This window comes from Palaemon carinicauda, chromosome 18 (assembly GCF_036898095.1).
Source record: "Palaemon carinicauda isolate YSFRI2023 chromosome 18, ASM3689809v2, whole genome shotgun sequence".
NCBI lineage: Eukaryota > Metazoa > Arthropoda > Malacostraca > Decapoda > Palaemonidae > Palaemon > Palaemon carinicauda.
Window position 1 is genome coordinate 40536439 of NC_090742.1, and position 12116 is coordinate 40548554.

The 12116-nt window shown below is 43.5% G+C and overlaps 1 protein-coding gene across 1 annotated transcript in view; it reads left to right on the plus strand.

Moving 5' to 3' along the window:
• The first annotated feature begins 2452 nt into the window (after positions 1–2452).
• The window catches only part of Pfdn1 (prefoldin 1), a 51898-nt gene continuing 42234 nt past the window's right edge, over positions 2453–12116 (plus strand). The window contains exon 1 of the mRNA XM_068392318.1: positions 2453–2611. Coding sequence (XP_068248419.1) covers positions 2576–2611 — 36 coding nt within the window. The 5' untranslated portion in view covers positions 2453–2575. The remainder of the gene's footprint in view (positions 2612–12116) is intronic.

A 12116-nucleotide genomic window follows, 5' to 3' on the forward strand; every position in this document is an offset into this window, starting at 1 on the left:
GTGCAATTATAAGCGTGACGAACGATCTGCAGTGCAGTCGAAAACTCCGAGCCGTCTTGAGAGTTAGTGAAAAGGAGAGAAAACGCAGTTCGACGCATGTTTGCAACTCTGAACTCTGCAGTCAGGTTGATTCTATAACATTATACTATCAAGGAATCTATTGTCCTTGTTTCTTTTGTTTGTGCCGATAGAAACATTCTATTGTTTTGTCAGGATGTCGGCTATGCACTATTTGATTGCGATTAAATTTTGATTTAGAATAATGACCATCCATTATCTTTTTGTATCTCCTCTTAATTCATCAAAATTTTTACTTTACTTTTTCGTACCATTTTGATCAAAATCTGACAGCCATCGAAACCATTATAATTTCATTTGCTGTTCAAACCTCTGCATTTGTCTGTTCTTGAGAAAGAGTCAAGTGCATTCTCTTTAATTCAGACAATGACAGTTATCGTTATCTATCCTTTGTGGTTTACGATTTTGTAGAATTATACGAATAAGACCCATCTGGATGCACGGACAGACCGAAAGTGTATACAGTGGATGATTTAAGTGAATTGCACAATGTATTCATAGGGACTCGACAAGCTGTTTGTGATAATTCTATACAAGGTCTAAATAAAAGTAAGCTGTTGGATTCTTTATTTTATTAGCAAGTTTAGCTTATTGATTTCGTAAGCTAAGAAATAAGTTAGAATAGAGACTGGGTAAAATTGTGGTGCTGTAATAACTTCCGCTTCCCATTTCAGCGAATCACTATTCAATTTCTTCTCTGTTCTTCTTCTTTCCCACCGTTATCCATACATCAAGGGGTCGGTTGCCTGATGCTATCGCATGGTTTATAATTTGGCAGAGGGTTTTATTTTATCTTCACCCTTAAATATGCAGATAAGACGACACTTCACGCCTAACTAAACTAAAGAGGAACACGTGTAACTTTTATCTTTCTTGATAAATTACCTTTCGCCAATTCCCGCCGGGATTGACGTCCTAGAAATATGTGGACTAGAATATTTTGAGTTGATTGTGTCATGCGGAAAGAATGGGCAATATGTTGGTGAGTAGAATTTCTGAATGAAAATTCCCTAGAGAAAGGAAGAGATGATAGCCTACAGTAGAAGTGTTCGGGTGATTGCTGTGTAAGATAATCGAAAAATGTTTTCATATCGATTAGTCTCGGGTAGTCCCACAGCCTCTGTACCAAGGTCTTCCACTGTCTTGGGTTAGAGATATCTTGCTTGAGGGTACACTCAGGCACACTATTCTATCTTGTTTCTCTTCCTCTTGTAATTTTGAAGTCTTCATCCTCTTGTTATTTTCAAGATTTTATAGTGTATGTATGAAATTATTGTTGTTCTTGAACTTCTCAAATAGTTTTTCTTTATTTCCTCTCCTCACTGGGCTATTTTCCCTGTTTGGAGCCCTTGGGCTTATAGCATCCTGCTTTTCCAACTAGGGTTGTAACTTAGCAAGTAATAATAATAATAATAATAATAATAATAATAATAATAATAATAATAAAGTGTGAGTGCATGATAAGGACAAAAGATGGCGGCACACATTTAAATAAACCATATATTTTAATACCTTAATGTGTGGATTCTCTCTTATACCTCGGGATTAGAGACCCAAGTGGGGAACCAGCTCAAAGACAATGGCTGCTAAATACTATCATTCCAGTTTCCTGGACCAGGGTTCGATTCCCCGGATAGATCAGAAGCTATTGTCTTTGAGCTGACTCCCCCTTGGGATCAGATCTCCCGAGGTATAAGAGAGAATCCAGTCATTAAGGTATTAAAATATGTGGCTTATCTGAATATGAAAAACACTTCTAAATGTGCAAAATTTATCACACCCACCCACCCACACACACACACACACACACGCACACACACATAATATATATATATATATATATATATATATATATATATATATATATATATATATATATATATATATATATATATATATATACATATACATACATATATATATATATATATATATATATATATATATATATATATATATATATATATATATATATATATGTGTGTGTGTATGTGTGTGTGTGTGTGTATGCACATTTCGACAGTAGACATGAGAAAGGAATTTATCCAAATATTCACCTATTCGTTATTTTGTCTGTATATTTTTAGTATCTATCTACCTACCTATACATGCATCCATACATACATACATACATACATACATACATACATACATATGAAGGTGCTCCTACGTGAGGTTTTTACGTCTTCAATTTTTCCTTTCGATATTGCACAGATTACTTGAAATAATAAGTGTTCCATCGTTTCTTAGTTTCTTCGGTTATTATCATTTAATTCTGAATATTGTATGCTCTTAATTTTGTTTTTTTCTTATCCTTCTATTATAAAGAAACAATACCAGTATCAACCAGGGAAAGGAGAAACAACACTAATTTCCCAAAATAACAGGCGTTTTCCACCCACCTCTGCTGCTTTGGCAATAACATCAGTCGTAGTGTCTCACGCCCTGCTGTAAATTTTATTTCGATTTAACGCTCATTCATATATATTGGCACAAAATGTCGAAGGGAGAACCAGACCAGGAACTCAAAAAGGTTAGTTTGTTATGAAGTAAATGGTATTATTAAAAGGATTTGGTAGAAATTGCTCGAAGATGGCGTACTGGTTAGGTACCGCAACCAACCATGCCCTGTTATGATTCATGTAGCTAGCTAACCTTGCTAGAAGTGATAGTCGAAATAAATCGTTATTTTCTAGTTTTTTGTTTATATTAGCTATTTCAACTGCTGTCTACCATGTTTAAAATGGTAGCCTACGATAGTCTTACTAACCATAGCTTGTTTTTATGATGATCCTGGAAAGATATAGCATTGTAACCTTCTTAACCTGGCCTAGGATGCTGCCTCGAGGTATCTCTAAATAACGCATGTTTAATTTTAAATCGAATTAAGGCTTCACCACAGATAAAGGGGTAATTGTTTACAACACCACGCTCTCCATTTACTCCAAAATAATGCAATCCTGCAGTTTTCATCTTGCCCAGTAATTAGGTGGTTATTTAAATTCGGGGAAAGCAATAATTAGCAAGATATGTTGAGGAAGGGGGAAGGGTTTATAAAAAGATAATAGCTCTGTTTCCTCACTAAACTACTTGGAACTGACATGTCAACATAGTCATCCAAACAGAAGTTCGTGATGCCAGTGTACATTTGATATACTGTATATTCATAATATACTTAATAAAAAATTGAGTGATTACTCAAAAGTGTCACTATTTGTAAATTGCATATTTTATGGACAATTTTGAGTAATTAATCCATTTTTAATTAAGTCTATTTTGAATATACAGTATATCAAATGTACGCTGGCATCACGAACTTCTGTTTATGTACTCTGGCATCACAAATTGTTTGCTTGACTTTGTTGACATGTCAGTTCCAAGTCGTTAAGTGAGGAAACCGAGCTATTTTCTTATTATAACCCCTTCCCCCTTTCTCAACATATCTTGCTAATTATTGCTTTCCCAGAATTTAAATAACCACCTAATTACTGTGCAAGAAGATGAGAACTGCAGGATTGCATTATTTAGTAGTAAATGGAGAGCGTGTTGTTGTAAACAATTACCGAAAAAGGAGTACTTTGTAGAACGTTGGACACACCTGCCACATAATCCTTGTTGCAGCAACAGGACAAGGACACGGAGACGGAGATAAAGCTTTGGGTGGGGTATGTTACTGACTATAAATTTGCACAAGATTACAATAACCCACCATAGAAATTTAGGGGTGTTCCTCTTGTATTTGTAGGAGCTTTGAACGATTTAGAGAATTTACGACTGAAAAACTATAAATGTAGATACAACCTAACCTAAGGCCTGACCTTATTTTCAGATAGGGATATGCCACCTAGGCTTTCTTGTCTTTATTTTACCGCATGGTAGGTCATATCCTTTTATTGGCTTTCCTTATTAGATATATTTTCAGGCGTATCTTCGTGTTTCTCCTGTCCTTACGACTAGAGAAATACACTTTTTCTGACTGTTATCAACATAGAAATAATTAAAAAATATTAGTATACCAGCAATATCTCTTTCTTTCCTAAGGGGAAATGGCAGTGTTATTGTACTATGTTACAGGGTAATGTAACTTAGGGAAAGACCACTTTTTTATGTAGAAAAAGGTCCGTTCTCTTCGAAAATGACACTCGTTCCCTTGTAGACTTGTAAAACTTTACCGAAATGGCTATATTATTGCATGTCCTAACAGATTTCCTTTCCAAGTAAGAAAACTAAAGAACTGTTTCAAAATGGGCGGGGTGTATGTATGATAGTGGCCACCTGTATGTATTATTATGGCTAACTTAGAACACAGCAGTGTAAGGGGGGTCGCAGGGGGCTGTTATTTCCCCCTTTAGTTAAGTAGGTAAGGACACGGCTTGTAGGTTAGGTTAGGAGGGAAAGTTTAGGTTAGTTGATGTTCATTTCTAATCAACGCATGAGGAACTGGCCGCTGATATCCAAATGCTCCAAAATGCTTTTTGACCTTATAAAAAAATGTAACTTTACAGTGAAAATGACTCTGGTCGGTCACTTGGAATGCAATTGTAAGGTGATCAGGTTCTAATAATATAGAAAATGGTAAATTAATATCTGAAGCTGCTAGAATTGGGAAATGTTATATTAGATACCTAGGTATTTGGTTGCCTAGCACAGAGTAGTTTATAAAGTTAAAATTAGTTTGTTTGAAGAGAAAGTTTTATTATTCAAGTTCCAATCTTGCACACTTATACTGTACAGTAAAAGTGGATAGACTAACGTAGGTAAGGTGGGTTTGGGGCTAGTCTTATGTTAGGCATTATCTCTTGGATTAAACATCTATATTTCTCATGCCTGAGTCGACCTGTGTCTGCCCATTTACAAATGCTCTGAATAACTTTGCTTTTGCACAGTTTCAACATGAACCCAAAAACGAATTGTTCCATAATCGAAATACAAACCACGCTATTTACATAGGGTTTACTTTCGGCGTACAGGTAGCTGAAATGACGAGCCATTAGAATTTAACGAGGGTTTATTACCCCCGCGCTAGTTAGCAAGGGGGTAGGGGAGTGGTAGCTAGCTACCCCTCCCCCCCTCACACACCGGTGAACTCTTCACTTTTGGCTCGGACAATGAACAGACGTCTCTGTCCCGTCCTCGCATGGCAGCCATTAATGTTTTGTCTTACTTAATTACTTACTTTTCTTATACTTAATATATATGTAAACATTCTTATGTTTATGTATATATTTGAGTATAGAAATACAGTAATTTTCAATATTAAACTTACCCGATAATCATGTAGCTGTCAACTCCGTTGCCCGACAGAATTCTATGGAGGGATACGCCAGCTATCACAATACTAGAAGGGGGTGTACTTACCAGCGCCACCTGTGGCCAGGTACTCAAGTACTTCTTGTAGACACCTCCTCAATTATTCCTCTGTCGTGCTTCCGGCAAGACGTTCTGGGATACGCTTATGATCTTCGAGTTTGTTCACGGCTAATTGGTGAAGTATTCTCTCAGATTTCGGCTGTCGCTTTACTGGAAACCTTCTTATATTAGCTAGATAGCTTTTATATAGTCCTGATTAACGGTTAACGATCTTTTGCTTGATTTTGGAAACCCCTTTGGCTAACTCTTTGGATTCAAGATGTCTGACATTTCGCAAGCCCCCTCCCATAGACGATGTAGGTCTTGCAATAGGCGTATTCCGAAGGCCTCGGTAGATCCTCACACCGCTTGTTCTGACTGTAGGGACAGGCCCTGTCAGTTAGAAAATCGATGTGAGGAATGCGCCGGACTTTCGGAACTGGAATTTGTCCGTCTTTTAAAATATTCATCTAAGTTAGAGAGAGGTAGAGTTAGGAGGAGTTCTTCTCACTCTTCACTTTTTTCCTCACCTCATGATCCCCTACCTTTTCCTACCCCTGTAGTGGCTACCCCCGAACCTACTGTTTGCCCTCCGCCTGATATGTCTGTTGTTTTGCGTGCTATTCAGGCCTTAGGCGATAAAGTAGAGTCAGTGGTAAGTGACCATAAGTCTCTGATGGCCGAAGTCAAGGAACTTAAGGTCAAGAGTGCAGTGGGTGGAATTAGTGCCAGTGCTGTGACGAGTGCTAGTGTCAGTGCAGTGCCAAGTGCTAGTGTCAGTGCCAGTGTGGTGCGTGAGGATACTTCTGTGCGAGCCAGTCGTCCTCCCAGTCCGGGACCTCTTGCAAGCTCCCAAGCCCAGGGGAGAAGCAATGTCGAAGGGCATAAGGGTTCGGCAGGCCTTGTTAGGCGCACAGAAGTATCCTCGGTGGTTGCGGGCGTGTCTTCCAAAGACCGTCACTCCCACCTGCAGACGATTGAGCCCGTCTTTTTCTCGTCCGCTGATCATCTGTCAGGGAAGAAACGTTGGTCTCAGGTCTCGAGACCACTTAAACGCAGAGTCCAGTCCGCGAGTGCTCAGCCAGGTTGCAGTCATTGGCTCAGCTCTGACTCGCCTCAGTCATCTGTCGACTGCACTCCGCCCAAGAGGAGTAAGGTTCTGCCACAACAGAGCTCGACTGTTAAGGCTTTACCTCAGCCTACTGTAGTTTCTGCCGACCCTAAGTGGACTCTACTACAGTCCATGCAAGCACAGCTTTCGGACTTGATGCGTGAGTGTCGGGCTGAGAGTGTTGCGCCTCCGCCTCCGCCTACACTCCCTCCGCCTGCGCTCGCTCCGCCTGCGCTCGCTCCGCCTGCGCTTGCTCCGCCTGCGCTTGCTCCGCCTGATCGCAGTACCACCTGCCAGGCGTACGATGTTGAGCCACGGTCTGAGTTTGCTGTTCCCAGTGGTGTTCAGCCTCCGCCTTCTTTAAGGCAACCTTTGCTATGGGATCAGGAGGATTATACCTCTCTTCCTCCGCCTCCCCTTGCTGCTCCACCAGTGGTGCAACACTCGGTTGAGGTACAACAACCTCTCCCGTCCATGAGTCAGTCTCCTCAGCTCTCGCTGCAGCGAGCTCAACCATCCACAAGGCAAGCTCCACTACACCTTGGCCTTGCGTCTCATGAGCCTCAGCTTGCGAGACATTTACCTTGTTCTGCGCAGCCTCAACCTCATCACGCTCCGCTCACACCACAGGAACAGGAACTTGCTACTCCGCTTCCACCAACCGCTCAGCAAGCGCTACCCTTGGGTTCAACCACTCATGCTAGGAGTCAGCCTCCTCCACCCATGCGCCTTCCTTCTGCTTCGTCTTTTATTCAGCCTTTGCAGTCTGAGCCTCAGGTTCTCCCTCAACAGTTACTTGAAGAGGAAACCACTAATATTGTTCCTACTCGTTCTGACTCTGCTGTTCAGCATTCTTGTCCGATATCTTCGCTACACTCTGGTGATGAGGCGTCTGATGATGAGGAGGCACACCTGGATCCCTCGTCAGACGTGGATGAATCCAAGCCTTCTCCACAGTCTATTGACTTTCGTAAGGTCTTGGCTCTGCTTAGGGAGGTTTATCCAGACCACTTTGTCTCTGCTATTCCCCGCTCTCCGCCATCTGAGTTTTCGCTGGGCATACAACAAGCTAAGTCCTCCTATACTAAGCTAGTCCTAGCAAGGTCCTCTAAGAGAGCATTAAGGATCTTAGGGGAGTGGCTGCAGACTAAGCAACACCTTGGCAAAACTTCTTTCATGTTCCCGCCGACTAAGCTCACTTCGAAAGCGAGCGTTTGGTATGCCACAGGAGAAGCACCAGGCTTGGGAGTACCTGCCTCTGCCCAGGCTGACTTCTCAAGTCTGGTAGACTCGCCTCGGAGAACTGCAATGAGGCGCTCTAAGGTTTGCTGGACCTTCTCAGACCTTGATCACTTACTGAAAGGACTGTTTAGAGCATTTGAGATGTTCAACTTTCTTGACTGGTGCCTGGGGGCCCTCAGCAAGAAAACCTCTCCTGCGGACAAGGATTCTGCCATGCTATTAATGTCCTGCATGGATAAGGCCATTAGGGATGGATCTGGTGAGCTTGCGTCGATGTTTGTATCAGGGGTTTTGAAGAAAAGGGAACAGCTGTGTACCTTCCTTTCCTCCAGCATTACACCTTGCCAAAGGTCACAACTCCTTTTTGCTCCGCTCTCGAAGTTCCTCTTCCCCGAAGAGCTGGTTAAGGACTTGTCTGCTGCCCTGATACAAAAGGACACACACGATCTTGTAGCCTCATCGGCTCGTAAGTCTAAGGTTGCTACCTCAGTCCCCAAGACTTATCGCTCCCCAGTGGCTGATACCCCTGCTACGAGGTTCATTCCGCCCTTTCGTGGTAGAGCCCCCAGCCGAGGAAGCTCTCGTCCAGACTCTTACAGGAGCAAGTCCAGGAAAGGCTCCAGGACATCTAAAGGAAAAAACTGACTCTCCGCATCTCCAGACAGCAGTAGGAGCCAGACTCAAGATCTTCTGGCGAGCCTGGGAGAAGAGAGGTGCAGACGCCCAGTCTGTCAGTTGGCTGAGGAACGGTTACAGGATTCCATTCTGCCTCAAACCACCTCTGACCACATCGCCCATCAACCTCTCTCCCAACTACAAAGAAGAGGACAAGAGGCTAGCATTGCACCAGGAGGTGTCGCTACTTGTGCAGAAGAAGGCAGTGGTTATAGTCCGGGACCATCAATCCCCGGGCTTCTACAACCGTCTCTTTCTTGTGGCCAAGAAGACAGGAGGTTGGAGACCGGTGCTGGACGTCAGCGCGCTCAACGCGTATGTCACCAAGCAGACGTTCACGATGGAGACGACGAAGTCGGTCTTAGCAGCGGTCAGGCAGGAGGACTGGATGGTCTCGTTGGACTTGAAAGATGCCTACTTTCACGTTCCTATTCATCCAGACTCCCAACCTTTCCTGAGATTCGTTTTTGGAAAGGTTGTCTACCAGTTCCAAGCCCTGTGTTTTGGCCTAAGCACAGCTCCTATGGTCTTTACTCATCTGATGAGGAATATAGCAAAATTCCTACACTTATCGGACATCAGAGCCTCCCTCTACTTAGACGACTGGCTGTTGAGAGGCTCCACGAGTCGTCGCTGTCTGGAGAATCTCAATTGGACTTTAGACTTAATCAGAGAACTGGGTCTATTAGTCAACATAGAAAAGTCTTAACTCATTCCCTCCCAATCCATTGTGTACCTGGGAATGGAGATTCGGAGTCAGGATTTTCGGGCTTTTCCATCGGCCCCCAGGATAAGCCAAGCCCTAGAGTGCATCATGAGCATGCTGAAGAGGAGCAGTTGCTCGGTGAGACAGTGGATGAGTCTCACAGGGACCCTTTCATCACTGGCCCTGTTCGTCGAGCTAGGGAGACTCCACCTCCGCACTCTTCAATTCCATCTTGCAGCTCATTGGGACAAGGGTTCGACTCTCGAAGCAGTCTCTATCCCAATCACCCAAGAGATGAAGACCACTCTCCTGTGGTGGAAGCACAACCTCCTTCTCAGGGAGGGTCTATCGTTGGCTATTCAGACCCCCAATCTTCATCTCTTCTCAGATGCATCGGACTCGGGCTGGGGTGCGACCTTGAACGGACGGGAATGCTCGGGAACGTGGAACGAAGAACAGGGATTACTCCACATCAACTGCAAGGAGCTACTAGCAGTTCATTTAGCCCTGTTGAACTTCAAGTCCCTCCTGCTAGGCAAAGTGGTGGAGGTGAACTCAGACAATACCACAGCCTTGGCTTACATCTCCAAGCAAGGAGGGACCCATTCGAGGAGCCTATACGAGATCGCAAGGGACCTCCTCATTTGGTCAAGAGGTCTAAACCTCACTCTGGTCACGAGGTTCATTCAGGGCGATATGAACGTCTCAGCAGATCGCCTAAGCAGAAGGAATCAGGTCATTCCCACGGAATGGACCCTCCACAAGAGTGTGTGCAACAGACTTTGGACCTTGTGGGGTCAACCTACCATAGATCTGTTTGCCACCTCCATAACCAAGAGACTTCCGCTGTACTGTTCCCCTGTTCCAGACCCTGCAGCAGTTCATGTGGATGCTTTTCTACTGAACTGGTCCCATCTCGACCTGTACGCATTCCCACCGTTCAAGATAATAAACAAAGTTCTGCAAAAATTCATCTCGCACGAAGGGACACGGCTGACGCTGGTTGCTCCCCTTTGGCCTGCAAGAGAATGGTTCACAGAGGTACTTCAATGGCTAGTCGACATCCCCAGGACTCTACCTCTAAGAGTGGACCTTCTACGTCAACCTCACGTAGACAGGTTGCACCCAAACCTCCACGCTCTTCGGCTGACTGCCTTCAGACTGTCGAAAGATTCGCTAGAGCTAGAGGCTTTTCGAAGGAGGCAGCCAGTGCGATTGCCAGAGCGAGAAGGGTTTCCACTCGTAGAGTCTACCAGTCTAAGTGGGAGGTCTTCCGAAGCTGGTGTAGAGCCAATTCAATATCCTCTACCAATACCTCTGTGACCCAAATAGCTGACTTCCTTCTACATCTTAGGAATGAGAGATCCCTTTCAGCCCCTACGATTAAAGGGTATAGGAGTATGTTGGCTTCAGTTCTCCGCCACAGAGGTTTGGACCTTTCTTCCAACAAGGACCTTCAAGACATTCTTAAGTCTTTTGAGACGTCTAAAGAGCGTCGTCTATCCACTCCAGGCTGGAACCTAGACGTAGTCTTAAGGTTCCTTATGTCACCTAGGTTCGAACCTCTCCAGTCAGCTTCCTTCAAGGACCTTACCCTCAAGACACTTTTTCTCGTCTGCCTTGCAACAGCTAAGAGAGTCAGTGAGGTTCATGCCTTCAGCAAGAACATTGGTTTCACGACCGAATCTGCAACATGTTCTTTTCAGCTCGGATTCCTAGCAAAGAACGAACTTCCTTCACGTCCTTGGCCTAGATCGTTTGAAATACCTAGCCTCTCCAACATGGTAGGTAACGAACTAGAGAGAGTTCTTTGCCCTGTCAGAGCTCTCAAATTTTATCTTAAGAGGTCTAAACCTCTTCGAGGACAGTCAGAAGCCTTATGGTGTGCCATCAAGAAACCTTCGAGGCCCATGTCCAAGAATGGGGTTTCGTATTATATAAGGCTTCTGATTAGAGAAGCCCACTCTCACTTAAAGGAGGAAGACCTTGCATTGCTGAAGGTAAGGACCCACGAAGTAAGAGCCGTAGCTACTTCGATGGCCTTTAATAAAAACCGTTCTCTGCAGAGCATAATGGATGCAACCTATTGGAGGAGCAAGTCAGTGTTTGCATCATTTTATCTTAAAGATGTCCAGTCTCTTTACGAGAACTGCTACACCCTGGGACCATTCGTAGCAGCGAGTGCAGTAGTAGGTGAGGGCTCAGCCACTACATTCCCTTAATCCCATAACCTTTTTTAACCTTTCTCTTGAATGCTTTTATTGTTGTTTTTATGGTTGTTACGGTAGGCTAAGAAGCCTTCTGCATCCTTTTGATTTGGCGGGTGGTCTATTCATTCTTGAGAAGCGCCTGGGTTAGAGGTTTTGTAGAGGTCCTTTAGTAGGGGTTGCAACCCCATATACTTTGGCACCTTTGGGTTGATTCAGCCTCCAAGAGGAACGCTGCGCTCAGTAAGGAAGACGAACTTTAAAAAGAGGCAGAGTAACGGTTCAATTCGACTTCCTTACCAGGTACTTATTATTTCATTGTTATTTGAGATAACTGTTATATGAAATATGGGATACTTAGCTATCCTTTAATCTTGTACACTGGTTTTCACCCACCCCCCTGGGTGTGAATCAGCTACATGATTATCGGGTAAGTTTAATATTGAAAAATGTTATTTTTATTAGTAAAATAAATTTTTGAATATACTTACCCGATAATCATGATTTAATCGACCCTTCCTTCCTCCCCATAGAGAACCAGTGGACCGAGGAATAATTGAGGAGGTGTCTACAAGAAGTACTTGAGTACCTGGCCACAGGTGGCGCTGGTAAGTACACCCCTTCTAGTATTGTGATAGCTGGCGTATCCCTCCATAGAATTCTGTCGGGCAACGGAGTTGACAGCTACATGATTATCGGGTAAGTATATTCAAAAATTTATTTTACTAATAAAAATAACATGTTTCCT